General features: G+C 41.5%; 1 protein-coding gene across 8 annotated transcripts in view; it reads left to right on the top strand.

Annotated features, from left to right (window-relative positions):
- Positions 1-23,451, top strand: part of DENND1A (DENN domain containing 1A) — a 490,983-nt gene that overhangs the window by 252,663 nt on the left and 214,869 nt on the right. For 7 of the 8 annotated variants that reach the window (XM_028530073.2, XM_036022199.1, XM_036022195.1 and 4 more), the window contains 2 exons: positions 5,403-5,513; positions 21,766-21,866. In XM_028530073.2, coding sequence (XP_028385874.1) covers positions 5,403-5,513; positions 21,766-21,866 — 212 coding nt within the window. The remainder of the gene's footprint in view (positions 1-5,402; positions 5,514-21,765; positions 21,867-23,451) is intronic. The other variant, XM_036022196.1, reaches the window with a different exon arrangement.

The raw sequence follows: 23,451 nt of genomic DNA, 5'->3' as shown, positions 1-23,451 counted from the left end.
TTGCCTTAGAAACTCTTCCAGACACAGTATAGTAAGTCTTTATCATCTGTACTGTGTATGAAGCTGGAAGTCACAAAGACGAATAAAATGACAGACCGTGGGGCGGACTAGCATCTGTTCTGAAGGCTCCAAGGAGTACCCAGCTTAGAATCAGTTCTTTGGTTTGGGGATTATCTCATTTCCCGAAGGTATTGAACCTAAGATGCTTTTTCTCTAAGCCCCACAGTATCGGCCCATTCCACCTCCCCATCACCACACCCACCCCACCTGCTTCCTAACCCCGGGTGTGGATCACAGTGAGCCTGGAGTCCCCAGCCACCTGGGTTGGCACAGAAGCCAGCAGGGGCAGCTAGAAGCAAGCAGTCATAATGGGGCTTCTCCTGAGGGAAATGGGGTTTTGTCAGGTGCCTTCCCTCCCTCTTTGTCTGCATTTAGAGACACAGAGGGTTAGAGAGAGAAGGGACCTTCACCACTGTTTCTTTGTAGAGATGAGAAACAAAAGCTGGGAGAACCTAAGGAGCTTGTGCTGCACATACCTCTTCTGAAACTCACCTTCCAGGCTGCTGTGTCCCTATTAACCAGAGACCTTCCTCTGATGGAGCCCTTTCTAGCCTGAGTAGTGATCAGCTTTGTGTCCTTGCTACAAAGAATTGTCCCTTCTAGGAAGATAGAAAAACGCTCAGAAGGACATAGCAATATAAGTAACTGAAGTAATGCTTCAACTCCATACTCCATGAATACTAAAGAAATGTCCTTAAGCCTAAAAACATAATGGCACTGAGAACACCGAGTCCTTTGGAGCATAGGTGCTGGGAGATAGTCCCTCTAAGCAAGGTTTTCCTTTCCTAGCAGGGGAGACACACAGAAGTAATCGTCAGGGAATGAAAGAGGTGGATATTTAGGCATGGCCATGATGGCATCATAATCCAGGATACCAGGCAGACACCATGTTTGACAAGATGGGTGGTTCTTTAGAAGGAGGACTGATCCTTCAATACATAAATAGACTCGCTCTTTAAAACACTGTTTGGGCAAGTGGACAGGTGTGGTGCACAGTAACTTGGAAGTCTGGCACTTGTGCAGATTCTTCTTCCCCACCCCACTTTCCGAGTCTAATTCATTGTCAAGTCCTGTGATTCCTCTTTACAGAAATCTGTCACATCCATATCCAAAGCTTTCATCTGCATAGTTTGTTTGTTTTAATCATTCTTTTCCAGAATCTGACAGTAGCTGTTAACTGATTGCCCTGCCTCCTGCTTGCCCTCTCCTGTTTATCCTTCACAGGACCTGTAGGAAGATTTTGCTGAAACACGAATGTGATTGTACCCTGTTCCCTCAGCAGCTCCCTTAGGACCAGGTCCACCTCCCCTGCCCTAGCACGCCCCACTCCCTGTGCTGTCCTCCCTGCCTTTCCCTCTGCCTGGAGTATGCTTCTCTCTCTGCCCACTGAGTGAACTCCTGGTGGGAGGCCCAGACCACAGGTCTCCGCCCTCAAGTCTTCCTCAGCCTTCTCCCCATATCCATCCAGCAGAGTCCAGTCTGCCCTTCTTAGCCTGGAATGTCTGTGGCCTGTATCACAGTACTTTGTACATGGGGTTTCCGGGTTACATGCCACTTCCATACCCAGACTGAGTGCCTGGAAAATGGAGATCATGTTTAGTTCATCTCTGCTAAGCTCAGCACCCAGGATGGTACTAAACACATAGGGGGAATTAAATAAGTGTTTGTTGATTGGCTGGTCATAGAGACAGAAATTCAAAGTCAAAGACTCAAGTTCCACTGCAGCAAAGTGCTGGGATTGTGGCATACCTTGTGTCTTCTGTAAATGTAAGCTCACAGCACGTTCTGGCTGCAGTCTTGACCCAGGACAACTTGTCATGGAAGCCTTCTCTTCTTATTCTCAGTTCCTACACTCTGATCTTCCCCATCTGAGAAATAGGATTGGCCTGGCTGTGAAATGAGCAGCTGCTTCTGTGTACAGTCTCTCCTGACTGCCCATTACTTGATGAACAAACTACCTGTTTCTGTACACTTTAGTAAATGTAGCCACAGGTGTCTTCGAAAGGCCTTACCCACGCTTCCCAGCTGTTTATCTGATTCTGAATCGCCAGTGTCAGTTCTGTTTCTGTGGGCCCTTCGCCTTTACTCAGTGATTGATCCGCCTCAGACCCAGGTTTTCTGAAGTCAGATGCTATGTTTGTCCTAATATACCATGTGTTACTCTTCCAGGCTGGCGTACTTCCTCCTCCACCACCCTGCTTACACCCGAACTACAGAGCAGTAGTCTTTAGACTGTGCTTTCTCCACTCCTGGATTCGTTCCTTCATCAAACTGCTAGATGATGGGATCCATCATTGTACCGGAAGGGACCTCAGTCTAGTGATAAAAACATACTTGTAACTGAATCATTGTAAGATGGAGACAGATTGCCATGGAAACACAAAGGGGAGCTTAAAAATGAGTCGAGGAAGCCTTTCAGGAGGAGGTGACATTTCAGCTAAGTCTGGAAAAGTAAGTGGGTCCTCAAGGAAGAGAACATTCTAGGCAGAGAAAACAGCAGACGTAAAGGCCAGGGGTTTGAAACCGTAGGGCAGGCCCAAGAAGTTGAGGATTGGTGTGGCTTAAGCTGCTGGATGCTTTAAGACACGAGGAAGGAGTCCCCTCTGTCCAAGGGGTTTTCTTCCGAGATGAAGCAGGGTGGGAACTGCAGGTGCCCCGCTATGGCTGCTTCCAAGGCCCACTCTGCCCCCGCCCCAGGTGCTCCCATGGCTGAGCAAGGGTCCCAGGACTGCCACCGCTCCCACCACTCCCGCCTGCCTAGGCATCGGGGTCCCAGAAGGAAAGAGGCAGGGGAGGAAGCAGATAAGAAAGACAGCTTCTGTTTAGACACAAATATCTTCGTAATCAGCACAGATGGGATGAGAAATACCAAAAAAAGTACATGACAGTTTAGAGAGAATTTGGCTAAATGTTACATATTTTTAACATACCTGTGTAGAGTTTTTGGAACAAGCACCTGAATCTCTCAGAACATGATTATTGGACCTGGGGGTTATACCTCAACCAAGTGGTGTTTTTGTTTCATAGATGTTCCCTCCTTCCCCATCCACAAAAGTATCCTTGTGATTTTTTTTTTCTCCCACCAAAATAAGGCACAGGATTTGTCTCTGACGCTGTGTCTCCTTATTTGGACGGCAAGCTGTGTAACATATTTCTACCCAGCGTGAAGCTTCTTGGCAGACTCTTGAGGCCACGTTTTGGTGGCTTCAGAGTTATCTTTGGATCTGTCAAAAGTGCTAATGGGCTTTCTGGCCTTCTTTAAGCTCCTCATTTCTATTTTCTTTTTACTTTCATCCTCTCCTAAAAGAAAAATTCATGTAATTCATCAGCAGTTAAAGCATTTTACTGAAATGCTCAGCTGAGGGCCTTGTATTTTTGTTTGCGAGAGGAGCTCTGCCATGTCACTGTCTTCTGAACAGACCCCACCCTGACATCATTAGCTCAGCACTCCTCAGTCCACTGGGCAACAGATGAACTTGTTAACTAATGCAGGCTGCCTTGCTTTTTTGTTTTGTTTTGCTTTCCAAGTTTGTTAAGAGGCAGGTTGGTGTGGTGGTTAAAGCAAGTTTCGGGTTCAGGAGACCTGATTTTGAAACGTGGCCCTTTCTAGCTGGGTGACCTCTGGAAGACTACTTAACCTTCCTGAACCTCGGTTTTCCCATCTATGAAATAGAGATAATAATGCCTTTCTCAGGGTTGTTCAGAAGATTAGAGAGAAAAGAGGTAAAGTGCCTATTGTCTGGCACATAAGGGTAACTCAGTAAAGAGGATAACAGTAATTTTTAACAGAACATTTTTCTCTTTCTTTAGGCATGCTTTGATCCTTCTTTGTTGCTATGCTGTGCTTTCTTTTTCCAAATACATCTTTACCTATTATTTTAGTGGTGTAAAGGAAGAGCACAGGTTTAAAGCCAAACCCACCCACAACTGAATGATGCCTCATCCACCCACTGTCTAACCTTGGTCAGATTACTTCAGTTTCTCTGCATCTCTTTTCTTCTCTGTATGCAGAGATAATAGTACCTGTTGAAGGAGTGATTTCAAGATTAAGTAACATAATACATGTAAAGCCTTGTATATTGTGGATATTTAAAGTACTTAAATGGGACAAGGTAATGTAAGGGAAAGTGTATGGGCTGTGGAGTTGGATCTGAGTCCAAATTCTGATCCCCCAGTTACTGGGTTTCTCCCAGATTTACTTTATCTGTATATTGAAAACCCTCACTGGGTTTTTGTGAATATCGCATAAGATTATACATATACAGTACCTGGTATAGTACCTGGTACTTAGTAGGTAGTCAGTGTATGGAGCTGTTAATTCACTCTATTTGTAAAGGTCGATGGTTAATCGGGTTCTTGCATCAAACAATAATAAATCGTAAGATAAGTGCCTGGTTTTATTCCCAACCCATACATAATATTGTCAAAAAGTACTTGATGCTATTTTGCATGTAAAATCCACCTGGTTTACTTGAATTTATGGGTTATAGGTGTTTCATTATTATAAATTGCAACCCCTAGCAATAGTGTTCCTTCCCCACCCCCTTCATTTTCAGAGGATTATATTGTGTGGCACTGAAAAGCTGTAACGTTGAAGAAATTAGCATATTCATGTGTATTATTAAAGTCAGGTGGGTATAGAAAGGGTTGCAGAAATGAAACACATTACATTTCTTCTGAAATCTGAAGAGTACCAATCTACAGTACTAATTAAAGGAATGAAGCCCAGGCCACAGACAAAAGCTAGTTAAAACACTGCTTTGTCACAACTTGCTGCTACTTGCCTTTGATTTTTTTTCTTTTTGAGTGAAATACCTGAAATTGTAAATCTTTGAAATGTAAACTGTGGAGGAGGGGACACTGGCAGTGATGACGGGAGGGGAGCTCGCTGGCCTTTGTGGGTGGGGTCTGTTGGACAGAACCAGGCTCTATGCCAGGAGCATCGTGGTCCCTGGGTACTTTCTTTTGCCTAGGCGTGCGGCACAGGACCTGGGGTCAGAAGACCGGAGCTGCAGTCCGCCTTCATTGCTTATTAGACTTTCTGGTCCTGGCATATCTCTCGGAGCCTTGGTTCCCCTCATTTGTAAGGTTGCAGACTTCCTGTCTTGTTTACCTTCAGGACCTTCCATGAAAAGCAGCGCGGTGCTCTCTGTGTGACCTCATGTAGTAAACTGTAATCACCACACAGGTGTAATTGCTGTAAACTGCCTCATCTCCGAGGTCTCTTCCAAGGAGGAGAGTATACTTTCTGATTATTTCTGTTTCTCATGCTTTTATTAGGTACTGCTCGTAATAGGAACCAACACAATAAGGCACAAACCTCCCCTTCTTCTTTCTCCTAGAGAAATCTGACAGAATATTTTGTGGCTGTGGATGTGAACAACATGTTACATCTGTACGCCAGTATGCTCTACGAACGCCGGATACTCATCATTTGCAGCAAACTCAGCACTGTGAGTAGGCAGCCTTGAGACGGGCTTTTTAATGACTTTATTTCAATTAAAGGGTGTATTGGAAGATGAAAGAAAATTTTAGAAAAAGAAACCAGCCATAATGCCCTCAGATAGTAACATGTCATTTTCATTAATTATTCATATTCCTTTACAGTGCCAATGCACAGTTCATTTATTCTCATAGTTTCACAGTCAGTTATGGTTTTTCATTTGATCATGTGTTACGAACACTTTGCATATTTCCACATAAGCTTCCATCTTTGTCATTTTTTACATGTCTGTATTACATTCCGTTATACTGCTGTGTTTAATTTACTAATTTACTAAATTATACTAACTTACTAAATCTCCTTTCTCTTGATGGCCATTTAAGTTGTTCTTAGCTTAATTCTTTAGTAGACAACACTGTAGTGAACATCTTTTGGCTGCCTTTGACTACTCCTGGGTGGAATTGCATGTGTGGGTACACATATACACACACATTTCTTGGTCATGTATAATTGGATACATATAAAAGCATCTTCATAGCTGCATTTGTTTTTTGTGTTTTAAACCTGTAAAGAGCCCACATGATCATCAACAGAGAACTAATGCATTTTCGTATAGTCATATAGTAGGATACTGTATCAGTGCAAATGAACACTGTCAGTATGATTGGATCTCTAATATAGAATTCCGAGTAAAAGAAACAAGCTATAGAAGACCATGGAGTTTGATTGTATGATTTCATTCCTATAAAGTTCAAGTAAGAAAAACTGAGTGGCACATTATTTAGGGACACATACTAATTACAAGGGGGGCAAAAAAGAAATGATAAACACAAATTTAGGTAGTAGTTTCCTCAAAAAGAGCGAAAAGAGTATAGTTAGGAAGAGGCATACAGAGGACATCAAAAGGATTGTTTTTTTGTCTTGAGCTAGCTGAGGGATCAGGAAACATTTCTATAAAGGGTCCCATAGTAAATACGGCTCTGTAGGCCAGATGGCCTCTGCTGTAACTGCTGGGCCCTGCCCTTGTAGGTTATAATCAGTAAACTAGTGGCTATGGCTGTGTTCCAGCAAAGCTTTATTTGCAAAAGTGGGTGGCAGGCCGGAGCTGACCTTTAGGCTGTAGTTTGTCAACTGCTGAGTTAGGTGCTGGGTTTTAGAGTCTCAAAATTTTTTTCCTTTGAAAGTTGCTTATATGGTATATATACTTTTGTATGTACATACACACATGTTTCAGAAGTTTTGAAAAGTTAAAAAGAAGATACTACGCCTTTTATTGTGAAATTTTACAATGCAAGTTTAGAGACAAAGTAATCCTTGCACAAAGGCTAAGAATCAAAATTGCACAATATTTTACTGTGATAATTTAGGAACCAAAAGACAAGTCAAGTGTGTCTTGAACTTCTAAAGAAAAATGATTTCAAACATGAAATTTCTCTACTTATCTAATGGAAGTCCTCAGAGGAGAGTGGCAGGAGCCTGTGCCACACTTGTCCAAGCCCGGCATCTCCCCTCTTCCGTCCTACCTTCTCCACTGTGCATGAACTGTCCGTCCTCTCTAGGGCTAGTCACACTGCCGTCCACCTGACTTCATGCAACGAGTATTTGTCATGGCACTGTTGTGGACACTGAGGATACAGCAGTGAATAAAATAGGCAAAAGTCTCTGTCCTTATTAAGCTTACATTCTATTAGGGAAGACCTTGAATGAACAAGGTAAGTTAAATATGTAGTATTTATAGTAGTGTTTACAGTAGCCTAATGGTAAGTACTAGAAGTAAAATAAAGCAGAGTGTGAGAATGGATGGGGAGCAGTGTGGTGGCAGGAACTGCAAGTTTAGATAGATGGCCAAGGAGAGCCTTGTTGAAACAGCGACACTGCAGTGTCCTGCTTGCTGTCTTAAGGGAATCCTTCCAGCAGTGAGTTCCTCTTTTTTGCATCATTATGGTTTCTTTGCTGGTGCATTCATATGAGCTTGCTAAAATGGTGTAGTATCTCCCAAACTTAACAAAACAAAACTTCCTAGACCTACATCTCCTTTACACCATTTCTGTTTTCACTTTTAGGGCAGAATTCCTCAAAAGACTTAATCTCTGTTTACTGTCTATTTCTCTCCCATTCTGTCAGTGTTCTCTGGATTTAGCCCCCACCTCTCCGCTGAGACAGGTTTTGTTCAGATCACTGATGACCTCAGCTCAAGTAAAATTAAAATGAGTTAATACCTGCAAAGCTCTTAGAGTCTGGCATATAGTATATGTGTGTTTATAATAATATCTATAATGGGAAATCAAATATTGTTTAAAATTTAAAATCAAGAATTAGTTACTTGGCCCTGACTGGTGTGGTTCAGTTGGTTGGGCATCATCCTGCAAAGCGAATAGTCACCAGTTCAACTCCTGGTTAGGGCTTATGCCTGGGTTGCGGGCCTGGTCCCCAGTTGGAGTATGAGAGGCTGATTGATGCCTGCCTGTCTGTCTGTCTCCTTCCCCCTTCCTCTCTCTCTCTGACAATAAATAAATAAACATCTTTTTAAAGAAAGAAACAGTTACTTAGAAATAAGAGATAAATACTGTGTGTGGTCATTGTGAATGAAGGGTAGGGAGCATCATGAGATGGACTGCTGCTTTACAGTAGTCCATACAGTCTTTCATACTTTTTGTTTTGAGTTTAAGGCTATAAGCATGTATTACTTTGACTTAAAAAAAAAAAGCTCTTTTTAAACAAACAGTTGATGCTTAACTGAGTTCCGACTTTCACTGACGGACGGTAGAAACCTCTTAGGGAGAGGGGCTTCTCCTTACCTCTCACACGTGGTCACCGGGATCCTGACCAGTTACGTGCAGTTTCTCTGGGGACAAAGTAGCTGAGCAGACATCAATTTTAGCCAAGCCTTTGGGCCTTTTCAGTTTCAGAATTTGAAAGTTTTGTAATTGTCGCCCTTTATTTCCTCAGTAGTGGCTTTTTAATATTTTTTTTTGATGAGAGGCAGAGTACAAAGGCTGTTTTAGCCTGAGATTTCTGATGACCATCTCTTGACGAATCGAGATGTGGCCTGTCATACTTTGATAAACCACGTATTTCTTAATTTTTTTAAAGATGGAAGCTTAATGCTTCTCAAACCCATTAAGCAGCTGAAAGATCAAAGCTGTCAAACACTCTAGAATGCCGTCTTCTGTGAGAATGACTGCTTCAATAGAAACAAGCCTAGCAATGTTTAGTTCAGAGTCAGGTGATACTTATTTCGGGCTTTCTCGGTCAATAATGTTGTGATAATTCTGTATAAGAAAAATGTAAGTTTTTGTTTTCTTTGCTCAGTTAATGTATATTGATTGTTTTCCTTTATAAATGATAAATAGGGAAGGCTTAACTAAATCTTGTTCTCTAATGTAAATACTTCAGTGTGATTTCTTCTAGCACAGAGGCCCCATTTTTCTTCCAGATTTTCATAACTTGAGTTTAATTCATATTGTTTTTTGGTAACTCTTATGGGTAGCAGATAGGCCTAAAACAAGACCTTTATAGAGATGATATGGGATTCCAACAGCAATCCTAGAAGATCAGTACTATCCCCATTTTATAGAATGGCCTATCAGAGAGATGGAGGGGTAACTTGCCCAAGGTCACATGCTAGGTGCGAGCAGGGGACATACAAATAGGTCATCAAGATGCAGTGTCAGGGAAAGGGAGGCTTTGGCTTCAGACAAGGGAGAGGCATCCAGGAATTACACATATAAAGGAATCTTAGCCCCTTCAAAGTGCTTGCCTAGTGGACCAGGTCATGTTTATTGGGCACCACCTCTCAAACTACTGCCGGAATACTTGTATGTGGGCTGTCACAAGGGCCAGAGACACATTGTTAAGAATATCTATCCCACTGAGAAAATTTGAGAATCCTCATAAATTGCTGAAAAGATAGTCTGAGCCAATCTGATGGATAAGGATGCTCATTTGGGTAAAGATAAGTCCTGACTGTATAGTTAGTATGGGACCTTCTTGTGTGGTTTGTAAATATTTAGCTCTAAGACTACCAAAGAGGTATGCTGGCAGCATCCACAGACTAAGCATGTAGAATATCTTTATTTAGATGCATACTTTATTTATAAGGGAAGTCCCTAGTATCCTACACACCCTTTTAAAATTCTTTTAAGAGAACCATTTTGAGCCATCCACTATGTGCCAGGCACTGTGTTAATCACATTTTTTTTTCCCATTAGCTCTTTCAGCAATCCTAGGAGCTAGTTTTATGCTCTTTTGCAGATGAGAATATTGGCACTTGGAAAGTTGAAATGCCTTGTCTAAGGTGACCAGCATAGATGGAATTAAAACTCACTTCACCTGGCTCCAAGCCAGCCCTCTTCTTACTACCTCATGCTGCCTCCTTGGTAACTCTCCATTTGTCATATGTTCCCTTTAACACTCATCCCCAAAGAAATATTCTTGGTGTGATTCTATTGACCCTGGATCTGAAATCACAGAAAGAATGTCAGCCTGGCCACTGCCTTTTAATGCACATCTAAGCTTTTTTCAGATTTAGTGAGCACTTTGTACGTGCCTGGCTCCACTCTCGGCGCCAGGGAAACAGAAGGCCAATGTGTGAATTTCTAATGGACACACTTACTCTGTTAGCCAGAAGCCTGTTTCCTTGAGCACTGTTTAGATCCAGCTCTCTCTCTCTCTCTGTGTGGTGTTGGCCTCCGCTGTCTCCCTGCCCCACCTGTGTTGGTCCCCCACAGTGAGCACAGCCTGGGTGGGTCCCTGAGGCATATCTTCCCTACTCAGTGTGGCTGCAGCGTTCACGTACCAGTTCCCAGCAGCCCCCTGTGTATCTTGGCCCTAATCGTCCTTTCCATAATTTAGGGGTACCACAAGAAGTTTTGAAAACTGAGAATATCCTAAAGGAACATATATTTGTTTTATTCAGCAGGTGCTTTTTAAAACAGGAGAGAAGCCCAGTTTAGTGGTAAGGCCATTACCTATTTCAGGGGTCTCAAACTCATTTTCATTAGGGGCCGCATCAGCCTCTCAGTTGCCTTCGAAGGGCCAAATGTAATTTTAGGACTGTATAGATGGAACTTCTCCTTAACTAGGGGCAAGGAGCTCTGCGCTGCTGCCAGGTAGAAACAAGGTGCCAGGCCGGATAAAACAAGGTGAAGGGTTGGATTTGGCCCATGGACCAAATCCTGTGTTTGCCACCTGTGACCTAATTAATTGAAACTGTACTCCTAAGTATTTGTGCAGTACCCATAACTCAGAAAAGAATTACTGCTGTTCTGATAGTACCCCATTTAGGGATGGGTGAAACTAAACTGGTATCTTTTCCCTGTTAGTTTCTTTCTAATCCATAGTCTCAGAGAGTGTGGGCCTGGAGCAGGCCCTGGACAACGGTAGCCAGGAGAGTGGCGGGAGCTAGTTCTGTCTCCCACCAGTACCCTTAGATCAGTATACATCTAGATACCGATCTAAGGGTGCTGGTGGGAGCACATTCTTCAGTGTTGGTGTTGTGAGGCGACGTTACCTTCCCAACCTTCCTGTTCCACCCACTCCCACCAAAGCTTCCATTGTCTTAGCACCACCTCATCCTGTGACCTAAGAAGGGCCTGTTTGTGGACTTGGGAGTTTTTCTGATTTGGCTTCGTTTCCACCATTTTCCTGGTGCACTCCACCTGGTCATGACTATGCCATCCTGTGTAATGGTTTGGCTACCTGAATGATGTGTGTAAGCCTTCCTAGCCGTTCTGGACTAGAAATAACTAATCCTGTTTGCCTCTCTGCAGCCCTTGAAGCAGAGCTGAGAGTGGCAGCTTAAGGAGGTTTGAAACACTGGACCGGAGCCAGGGCTTCTTTGCCTGCACACTCCACTCTGCATGTTCCAGCCGAGGAACAAACTGCATTATTTTGTTTCAAACTGTGCTCAAGGGAAGCCAAGACCTTGTAACTGGAAACTTACCAAACAGAGAATTCTAAGACTAAATTTAGTGTTCTATTTAAAAAATAAAATAAGTTGAACATTTTGTTTGTTCATCTTTTATATGTTAAAAAAGAGAGAGATTAACCTAGTTCACACTAACAACCTAAGAAGAGTATTCAGAGTGAGAAGAAAACTAATCCTTGTGGTGAAGAGGGAAATCCTTACAAAATGTAATGAAGTGGCATGAAATACAGACTCTGCAGCCAAACTTCCAAATAGCATAGCCTCTCTAATCTCCATCACATAAAATTTTATTGTGGCTCAGAGAATATTAAAAACTGTTAGAAATAAATGAATGCAACCTTCATTGGCAGAAAGTAGGAGGAAAGATTGGTATGTTTTATTTATGTGGTTTTTCTCTGGTTTTTAAATGTGAATACAATTAACTGCTTTTGAACTATGTTCTTCATTTAATTATGGGTGAATTGGTTTTCTCTTGTTCGTGTTGCACTATAACTAGAATAAGAACTTGGAGATGTTCTGGAGATTGTAATATATAGAATATAAGCAATCTAATTGGTGATATTTTAAAATTTGCTGTGACTTCCACCAGCCATGATCTCCCTGTTCGTCCTTACCTTCCTCTGCTGCCTTGTTTCCTCATTGCTTCAGCAAGCATTGAGCTTTTCGGACTAGACACGGGATTTAGATCTCTAGTGATTCTCAAATGTTGATCCATGGGCTGGTTGTGTTAGGGTCACGCAGAAAACTTGTTAAAAATTCAAGTATATGGATATTTTGGGTCAAAGGTCTAACATAGAATCACAGGATATATATTTTTTGAAGTTCCCCAAATGATTGATACATAACCAGATTCAGAAACAGTGATTAGACAGCTCTCTAAGGCAAAAACAATGTTTATTCTTTCATTATTTTTAGTTTTCATCATTAGATTCATTCTCATTTTGAGACTATATAATGGAGCCTGGTTAAGTTTGTTTAGGAGACATGAGTACAGACCAACACTAAAAAATTCTTTGTTTCCATATTTTTCGATGGGAGAGCTTTGATTTTGGTACTGCCTACTCTAGAACGGGACACAGCTAAATATAATCTATCTAAGCTCTTTAGTAATTTTGGATACTAATGTAGTCCACCAGTGTAACTTTGGGTACATGGGTATAAATAGAGTAGAGAGGTTTCTTTTTAGCCATTGCAGTAAGAGGATGCCAGAGAAGCATGTTTATTATTTATTATTTAGTAGTGTATCAACTTATGAAATAAATTACATATTCCTTAGATTATAAAACTCAGCTTATTTTTATGTGACTGTCATCAATCAAATCTCTCCCAAAACAACACTAATGGGTAGTAGGTAATATTCAAGTCACTGACATCTTAATATACTTGAAAAGCCCTAAATGTCAGGCATCTCTATGGATTTCACTAAAGAAATTTGAGCATGTACTGTGTGCTAAGTCTGCAGGAACAAGGACTCACTTGCCCTCTGTTTTGTGCAGGCTGAAAGGTTGGTCAGTTTGGTGAGCCAAGGTAGTGTGATGTGAGGTTAGACCGTGCAGTCAGGGGTCAGTACAGATCCTATGGAAATTCACATTTATTTTCATCTGCTACCTTGATAGCTATGTAGTCTACGAGCCCGATGATTCAACAGCCCTGCAGGTGTTATCTTTTCCCAAGATGAAGGACAGCAAGGCTGTAGGAGAGACCACCAGCCTTCAAGGCAGGATGGTTTTATTCAGTTCCTGCTTTTGTCCTTCATCCTCCCCTGTGTTATTCCTAGCCACATGGCCTCTGGCTACTTACTTGACCTCTCTGAATCTCTCTGCCCTCTTCTATAAAAATTAGAATAGTATTAAAACCCATCTCAGGGTTGTTGAAAGGATTCAGTGGTCATAGATATGATAGCACATAGCCCACTCCTGGGCACATACTAGTCATTCGGTAAATGCTGACTCTGAATCTTCCCTTTGAGGGGCAATAAACCCCTATTTGACTTTCAGAAGCAAAGAGGACAATAGAGAGCCTGGAAGAGTTCTGAAGATGTAATTAGTATAGCTGGTGATAGTGGATGGTGAATGAATCCAAGCAACAGAGAATAGTCATGGCAACTCAAATGAGGCTTTTCATATCCACCCACTTCTCATTAGTCACATAGCCATTGACTAAATCTCTGTTTCTTGTTCAGGTCTCCAGAGTCATCACTGCATAGTGCTAGAATGGCCTTAAGAAGCTGATCTGTTCTCTTGATCCACCATTACCACCTGACTGGCCTCCCAGGGAGGAGGACTAACATAACAGCTTCTGATTTTCATCCTTTCCGGCTCTGGTCTAATGTGCCTGTGTGTGTCTCTGTCTTGATCTCTTTGTCTGTCTGTCTATCTATCTATCTATCTATCTATCTCAGAAGCAATCCTAATTCTTGCCCCCAGGCAGAATTAATGATTCCTTCTTTATATTCGAATACACTTGAACTTCTATTATAATACCTCTTTCATAATGCTTTTGTGTTGAAGTTGATTGTTTGCATTTTGATCTTTCTCTGCCTATTTTAAATTGCTTGAGGGCATGGCATGTACATATAGTGGATACTCAGTGATTGTCACATCAATACAGGTCATAGCCCAGAGGCAGTCTGCTGTGAGCTAAGAGCAGATTCTGGAGCCGGACTCCCTAGGTTCGTATCCTAGCTCTGCCACTAGCTCTGTGCCCCTGCATGAGGTATGTAATACCTAGGAACCTCAGTTTCCTCATCTGTAAAATAGGGACAATAACCCTACCTACTTTACAGAACTGTGAAGAGTAAATGAGTTAAGTATATGTAAAGCACTTAGAACGGTACTTGGCACAAGCAAAATATAACCAGAGACGTTGAAATTAAGAACAAACTGACAGTAACCAGAGGGGAGGTGGGAGGGGACAATGGGGTTAAAAGGGGGAAGGGTTGTCAAGGAACACATGTAACTGGCACATGGACAAAGCCAAAGACAGGTAGGATCAAGGGTGGAAGGTGGGGATGGCTGGGGTGGGGTGAAGTGGTGGGGGGAGAAAATAAAGACAACTATACTTGAACAACTATAAAAAAAGAGAGAAAGAGAAACAAAGAACAGTGCTTGGCAGATAGTAAATGCTGAGTTAAGCAGTCATGGTGGAGGCTGTACTATAGCTTTAATCTTTCTAAGCTTACTGTCACTTTCTAAGGTTGTGTTTGCCTGACAAAACTCTACAGCCGAGATTCTTCCCCCACTTCTGTGCCTTCAAATCTAGTAAGTCCTACCACCTGAAGGCTCCTTAGTCTCTTCTCTGTGTATGGATACTTGACAGGCACCTGGCAGGTACTCATGATCCCATGTTAGATTCTGCTTTCTTATTTTTAAAAATGAGCCATTAAAGCAATAGTGTAAATTAGCCAAGCATAAGTTATGATCTTAGAATATTTCCAAAAATATATAAATACCCATTTAACTAGAGTTGAGGTGGCAAATAGATTTCTTGTTGAGTGCCCACTTGAGTCCATTGACAATGGTTGTGTGTTCAGAGGGACCCTCACGCCACATCCTGATACCACAATCGGCCTGTAACGTCTGTCTTGGCACAGGATGTAGGAGGGGTGGAACCTGGCTCCCCCTGCATTAAATGACCCCAGTTTCTGTTTTTTGTTGTTGTTGTTGTTTTTTCTTCATCTTAAAGAAAAGTCTGGCCCTGGCTAAGTACCTCAGTCAGTTATGGCATCTTCCCAGTAAGCCAGGATTACAGATACGATTTCTTCATCAGGGCACATACAAGAATCAAATGATGAACGTATCAGTAAGTGGGACAACAAATCTGTCTTTCTCTCTCTCTCTCTTTCCCTCTTTCTCCCTTTCTTTATCCCTTCCCCCCCCCCCCCTCAAATCAGTTTGAAGAAAAAAAAAGTCTGCATTCTCCTCACTCATGGTACTACCAGCTTATTGACACTGTAGTTTCCCATACTATTGTTTCTGCCTCTATTTTGGTAGCTAAGGCTTTTTTTCTGGCAGTTTCAGTTGCTTTGATGTTTTGAAGTGTCAAATCTCGGCATGACAGCTTCTTTTCCTGGTTAATAACTTACTCTAATTATTCTAGCTAGTTGGGGTGGGGGGCGGAGAAGTGATTGAGTAGGCAGGTGATTGCCTAAGAAAGCTTCCTCTTGACTGGATGATCTTGCTGTTAGTGGAAGGCATTCGACTGGACCCCATGTTGGTGTGTTGGTTTTTTGGGGGTGATTTTTTCCCCTTACCTATCTCCAGAGGTTAGTGGAGAAGCAAAATGTAAGATGAGTTCCACTCAACTTAAAGCCCGCGCACACACACACAACTCGAAGAAAGACTGCCCATCCCCCACAACCAAAAATAAAAATAAAGAAGCATTACATTTCAACTTCTAAGAAAAGCAGGAGATTCTTTGCTCTTTTCCTTCTTTCTACTCACATGTTCAGCTTCTGTCTAGACTAGCTGGAGTTCTTTCATCCTTAGGCTAAGTTGCCTTTTTGCTAAAGCATCTCAGTTTCTTAAAAGCAAGCTTTACCCTCACTAAATGTAGTAAGCACAATGTGAACATAGCTGAACCATTTATAATTAAAGGTTTTCTCATATCCTTAGAAGGGTTCAATAGGTTAACTTCCAGAGTCCCTACAGATTTTACTTGAAACCCATTGCTGATCATCTAGTGGGTTTTACATTTGAGAATAATTAAAAATCAAAATCAAACAAAAAATTCACAACACTACTAATCACGGCATCATTTATTTCCTGATAACTACAAAGGTGGCTTGTAATTAAATAAAAGAATCTAGTTCTCCAATTGAGAAAGCTAACTTCTACAAGACATTTTCTACGACTCTTCTACATAGGATGATCTTGGTTGAAGTGAATGGACTTAATTGACCCATCTTTAAAAATAGTAATCTTACTCTTCCTATGCTGTTTGTTTTATCAATTTCCTAATGTTTGGATTCAGAGGAGAAATCCCAATTCCTTTAACTAATGCTGAAGCAGATGTCAGTTTGCTGTTTCAACATCCTGAGTTCTAGGATGTGACTAACTGTGACCATCTGATTTTTCTTCTGTCAGCTTTTAGAATTTGGAATCTCAATACCTTTTAGAAATTTACAGCTTCTAGTGGTGATATATTAAGCAATTGTAATTTGTTAAGTGTCTGGTAATCTTGCTTACCATTCCTCATGATGTTAAGCTGGAGGCATTTTTTAGCGTTCCCCAAACTTTTACTCAGCACCTGTTCTGTGTCAAGAATAGTAAGAGATAAGGAGAGGAATCGAATGTGTGCTCTGTCCTTGAGGAGCTCACATCTTTATTCTCATGTCCCTAGTCTCCTACGATCATCTGCCTCTGAGCTCTCAGAGGGTCAGGAGCCAAGCTCAGGGGAAGGCTGTGCCCTCCACAGCCAGGTATTGGAGACGGGGGCGGGGCTGAGAGGTGATGGTGCCTAGATAGCATGTAAATTCCAGGGGGCCCTAGAGCTGCAGAGATGAGAAAGCAAGACCAGCTTTCAGACGTACCCTGTTTTTCTTGTATTTAGTCAGATGGGGAGCTGAGGCAGAGGAGGTGCATGTTTCACATCAAAGGACAGCAATTCCTCTAGGTCCTAAGTTGTCAAGCTGGAAGGGGGCAGAGGGATCATGTCGGCCAGCCTCTTGTTTTCCACAGAGGGGAAATTGAGACCCAGGAGAGGAAGTGGCTTGCTCAGATCAAAAACGGGAATTAGTGGAAACTCTATGCAAGTATGTAAAAGGGAACACGACAGAAACCCAGGCTTTCAAATAGGTGTGCCAAATTGGGATGTAAACCTTTCACTTCGACAATCATTACTTCATAGTCTAGAATTTCCTGTGGATTAAAGGCCCTACAACACCTTAGTTAAATGTAACTAATCCCCAGGAAATTATCAGATCTGTGTTTGTTTTAAAAATGATTTTTTCTGTTTAATTGGTATTTTGCCCTAGATACTTTGTTCATCTAACACCAAGGCAAATGCATTTCTACATAATTTGGTCGTGCTAATAGGGACAGTATCTCATCTAGTTCAAAATCCTCAGCACAGTGTATGGGCACAAGGTAGGCGCTCAAAACGTGTTCTAAGTTAATTTATGCGTTGCGGAAACGCAGTGGCCATTGTAGTCTGACAGACCTGGATGTGAGTCCCAGTTCTGTCACTAGCTATGTGGCCTTGAGCAAGTTATTTCACCGCTGAGATTGTTTCCTTATCTGTGAAATGTGACAATGAAGGTGTGTGTATGTAAACACACACACATACAGACCCCTTTAAAATAGCACTTTGCAAAATTCTAAACCCCCAACGTGGTGCCTGGCATATATACTGTTGGGATTCTTTTTTTTTTAAGGGTGGGATTCTTAACTTTTATTCCGTGTTAAATTTCAGAACTGCCTCTGGGATCTAAGACTGGTAATCTGGGTATTATCTGTGAGAAATGCCTTAAAATAAAACAAAAATGTCTTTGTGATTTTTTTCAGCTCTATCATTGATCAGTCCTCATTCATGTCCTATCCTACTCCCTTCTCCCTTTCTCTCCCTTTGCCTCAAAGGAAACTAATGAAGCCATATAGAAAGCTCCAAGATAGAAGTGACCTTGTGCATCTTTAATTGAGGACAGAATTTGCTAAAAGAGCGTCCAAAAACCCACCAGTGGTTTACTTTACAATCTGTGTCCTGGCTAGACTGGCTGTTGGCTGTATAATTTGTCTAGTTTTGTCTGGAGTCTTAGACTATTCAGCTGCTTCAGGGCAAAATCTTTTGGGGTGTCATTAAATGGGATTGATAATTGGCTTCTGATGAATATTCATTGTGACTAATGACTTTGGGCAAATTTTACACATACTATCTTTCTATTCTCCCACTGAGTGAGATTTTGATAGGATCATTTTCCTCGACTTACACTTCAATTAAATATTCACAATGCCTTTTTGTTTACTACAATCCAAATGTATATTTTCATTACTTTTAAATTTTGTATTCTCTAAGAAATGAGCATAGGCCTTTAGGATCCTTATTTTTTAAAATAGGGCTGGTTTTAGAGTTATTTTTCAAATAAGTAGCTAATGATAATTTACAGGACATAACATGGTATTCCTGATTAAGCATAGGCTATATCATAACATTTTTCTTGTGGTCAGATTAGCCACTTTTCCTAAGTAACAATGCACATTGTTTGTGCTGTTTAGTATTTGGTAAAAAAGCCCAACAATTCCCTTTTTGTTTGTTTTCTTAATCAAGTGGGTAAATATATTTTACTCCAATTACAGAGACTTGGCCCTTAGAAAACTCCCAACGAAAATGATTACCAAATACCTTAAACATTTATTTTTTATGAGTGATAAGAAATTTTAAAATCTTGGCATTCAGCTCTGTAGGGTGTTTTTGAGGTTAAGGGGACATGAGAAAAACACTGAAGATAAGATCGCTGCCACTTTATCACTTAAAATAGGATTTAGACTCAAACCAGTTTAAGCTTAAAGGAGGCAAGTAATCAAGTTCTGTCTCAGCCAGGAACATACGATTGAATGACTTCTTCAAAGAGAATCACAAATGAATTCATGTGATGATACCTTACATTTGTATGGTACCTTATAGATTTTAAAGTGTTTTTATTTACTTGTGTCATACAGTTCTAGAATAGGCATATTATAGAATGAATGGATGAATGAATTCATTGACTTCGTTTTCCAAAAAATGACATATCTTGTGTCTTATCTTGCCGTTACTGTTTGGAATTTGAGTCATATACCCCACTCTGTGAGACTCATGAAAATAAGTGGTCCAATAATGTTCAAAGCCAAGCCACTAACTATTTTTCTATTGTGAATATATTCTAAGTAGAATTATTTTTATTTATAAAAAATAATGCAATTATTTTGCAAGAAACATTGTATTAGCATACACACACACACACACACCCTGAGAACATGAAGAAGAAAAGAGAGACAGGTCTTTCTGGACTTTACAAGGAGAGGACAAATATGCAGGCAGTTGTAGCCCCATTAGTGATGGGGTGTATGCCGAGGTGAGCCATGGAAGGAAGGGGCACTTGCACAGAGAGAGACCTGAGGCAGGAGGCGTTTGCTATGGGCACAGATCTGGGCCAGTTCAGGGGACAGGGTGAAAGAGAGAAGGAGAGAGAGGAGTGCATACCTTCTTCTAAGTCTGCAAGTGCTTTATTCTAAGAATATACTCGGAGAAGGCAGTAGAGACTGTGGCTGGAGATGCTCCTCTCCAGGCAGACTGGGAATTGGTGGAGACATGCCTGTTTCGGATGTGCCCCCAAGACTTCCCAGTAGGGTGTTCCATGACTGGACCTGCACTTCTGTAAGAGTACTTTGGCAGCTAAAGGATGGGCAGAAAGGGCTGGGGCCCAAGGCCAGTTTCACACTGTAGCCAGACTTCAGGGTGGAGTTGGTTCATTTTCCATTCATTCAACACCAGCAAAGATTTCTCATCTCTTCTATGCCTGAAGAGATTAGTCATGTATAATATGACAGATAGCCTCCTATTTATAAGGAAGCATTTTAAAATGGGTTGAGAGTAGTGGATTAAACCTATAAGCCTTGGTGGTGTTGCTGGGAACAGCTCTAGAGAGTTTGCAGGATCAGCTCCTGTTCGTGACATGTACCTGATTTAAAGAACAGGGTCTGGAGGGAAGAGGGGTCGGGGGAGTAGTGGCCCTGGATTTAATGCACAGCTCTCACAACTGTGATACATCAGCAGCATGTCCAATTTAAAGCTGTTCATGTTACACTAACCTCTGGGATTCTTTTAACTGGGCCTAGGCATGTCACTCTTTCGCCACGTAAATGTCCTTCTGTCAGCAAAGGCCAGTTAACAGCTTCCAAAAGAAGCAAAGTCCTCCTGGGAATAGGCTTCCCAGAAACCAAAGAAACAAGACAGAAAGAAACATGTGTTGTTGGCTTTTGTCACTTCATAGCCAGTCTCCCAAGGTGTTGGTTTTTTCTTTTTTCACGGTATTGAATTTTGTAGCAGTTTTATTCCATTATATCTCTGTTTCCCCAAATTTTAATTATATCAAATATTGATTATATGATGTGTCTAGCTCTTAAGGAAAAAAGGAACATGAAATGGGGGCATGTCCAAAGAATAGGGAGAGGAAGTGTCAGTCAGCCAAGAGTGCTGGGGCAATTGATTAACTATATGGAAAAAATAAATTCTCACCTCAGTCCTTAAATGTAAATTCATTCCAGATGGATTAAAGCTAATCTCTGGGGAAAGATTTGGGGGACTTTCTTAGTATAAAAGCAGTGGACACTGTCACGAAGGAAAGTATTTGTCTATGTAATTGTTTAAATCTCTTCACCTCAAAAATTCAAAAAAAATAAGGTATTTCTTTTTAAACATCACACAGGATTAGTATCCTTTGCATATCTACTCTTTGCTTATAAATCAATTTTTAAAAGTACAGTCATTAGAAAAAGTGGCCTACGACTAGGAACAGACCATTTACCTAAGAAATATATAGTCCAGAAACATGACAAGATGTTCAGCCTCAGTCATGATAAGAGGAATTTAAAAAAATCAAGATAGATGCAGTTTTAAAGCTGCTAACTTGACTGCAGTTCTTAGTGCTGGTGAGGCGCAAGGGGACATTGCAGCACACAGCTGGGCCGGTGCAAGGACCTCCGTCCTTCCTCTGTTCACTGTATGCATGCGTTTATTATGTTTATATTACTATAGTTATTAAGTGCCTTAAATATTTATAACTTTTGTCTCTGAATTCTACATCTAGGAGCCAGCTATAAAAATTACTGACCTGATCTGATTACATAACTTAATGGTAGAAGAGTAGTTAAATATAGTGTGGGACGTTTATTGAGTGGCATTAAAGATATGTTTTCTAAGAATATTCAAAGATGTGGGAAAATGCCAGCAAATAATGTTAACTTAAAGAAAAAAGCATACTTGCAAAAAAAAAAGAGCAAATGAACACTGTAGTTATAATAATCCTGATTTTATCAGAAAAGGAAATATAAGTGCGTATGTATGTAATACTCCAAAATATTAAATTATTTTCAGATGGTGAAGACTTCTGTTTTCTTTTATCTCTTTTTCCATTTTCTAAATTTTCTACTGTCATTGGGCATTAGTTTCATAATCAGGAAAAAAATAGATTTTTTTTTTGAAAAGCAGCCTCTTACTAAATTTGAATTAGGATGATTGAGTTAACTTATTTTACATACATTGAGAAGTATGTATTTAATTTTACTGCTGAACTCCACTAGGACAGTATCTCCTCATTTGACTGTGAGCTCTGACCTCTGCTTTGCTTCTCCTGCAGCTGACCGCCTGCATCCACGGGTCCGCCGCCATGCTGTACCCCATGTTCTGGCAGCACGTGTACATCCCCGTCCTGCCGCCGCACCTGCTGGACTACTGCTGGTAAGACCGCCGCTTCCCCCGGCCTCTGCTTTCCTTCTCTCGGAACTGGCAAGGAACGTTAAGGCTGTAGCCGGTAATGCGATTGGTGACTCGACATGAAAAATACTAACTTAAAAAATGACATGCATTTTAAACTATATGATGGCATGGCCCTTTTGTTTCCGAATATCTTTCATGTACATCATGGTATTCCTAAGAGTTAAAGTGAATAGATAACACTTCCCATTTCTCAGTTTGGGGAAACCAAAGCACCAAGTAGTTGCGTCATTTTTTTCTTCCTAAGACAAATTGGAAACCTGATGACAAGAACAGTCGAGACCCCCAAGATCTTCAAGTTTCACTCATGTGCTGGCACGTTCTGTAAGACTTGCTCTCAGCCATGGTTTGGGAGCACAAGCCAGACTTCAAAACCCTCAAGTTTTTTCATGGGAATTTCAGTTCAGTGAACTGTATTTTAGTGGAAGATAGGCAAGCAGGCAGGCAGGAAGGTGGGCGGGCATAAGAGTCAGCGGTACCACCTTGGACAAGCCACTTGGCTTAAGACCTTGTTTCCTCATCTGCAAAATGAAGTTGTTGTATACATAATTACATAAAGGTGAAATGGTGCAGCAGATGAAAGGGCACCACGCAGGAAAGCAGGCTCATGGTAAGCACTCAAGAGTGTTTCTGCAGAAGCACTGTCATCATCACACTCTGTCTTCAGTAGATCACCAAAAAGACAGATTGGGACCCATTTTCCTTCTGAACAATTTCTTTCTCTAGTGTGACGTAGTTAAAGACATTGTCTCCAGACAGCTCAGAACTATACTTATATAGGAAAAGGCACTACCCACCAGAAGTTGACAGCTTCAGGAGAAAGAGACCCATTTGAGGGGCTGCCGTTCTGTCGCTTAAGAACAGATGATTCAGGACACTTACAGTTGGTTCAGAGTGAGTGAGTTCAGGTCAGTCATACTTTTTGCTGGGTCCTCCAACCCAGTTTGCAAACCTGCTGCTGAAAAGGTTCACCAGGGTAGCCAGGTTGACCTGGGAGCTTAAAGGTATTCCTCAGTAGCCCTGATTTGAATGTTGGGCTCACCCTCACCCCAAGAAGCCATGGGTACAACAAAGTTGTAGCTCAGGGCCACCAAGGGAAGATCAGCGACCCTCTCTAGTGCCTAGCACCAAGTGAATCAGCTGATTTCTCTACTGTGTATCTTTCTTACCAAGGTGGCTCTTTTCTTAAAAGATATATTTTATTGATTATGCTATTATAGCTGTCCCAATTTCCCCCCTTTTGTCCTCCTCTGCTCGGTACCCCCATTCCCTCCAGCAGTCCCCCCAAATCCATGTCCATGAGACATGCATATAAGTTCTTTGGCCTCTCCATTTCCTATACTATTCTGAACATGCCCCTGTCTATTTTGTACCTACCTTTTATCCACGCCTTTCTCCCACCTCTTACACAACATTAAGGGGCTGTTCCTCTGCTCAGGCTTGCTGCTCCTGTTGAGCATCCGAACCAGCTATCAGTCACTTCCCCTGTCATGGATCTCAAAGGAAAGGCCCACGTTTGCTCTCCATTAGTGTTGTTGTTGTTGTTCTT

Source organism: Phyllostomus discolor, chromosome 3 (assembly GCF_004126475.2).
Source record: "Phyllostomus discolor isolate MPI-MPIP mPhyDis1 chromosome 3, mPhyDis1.pri.v3, whole genome shotgun sequence".
Taxonomy (NCBI): Eukaryota; Metazoa; Chordata; class Mammalia; order Chiroptera; family Phyllostomidae; genus Phyllostomus; species Phyllostomus discolor.
The sequence above is the reverse complement of the archived record's forward strand: the minus strand, read 5'-3'. Positions and strand labels throughout refer to the sequence as shown.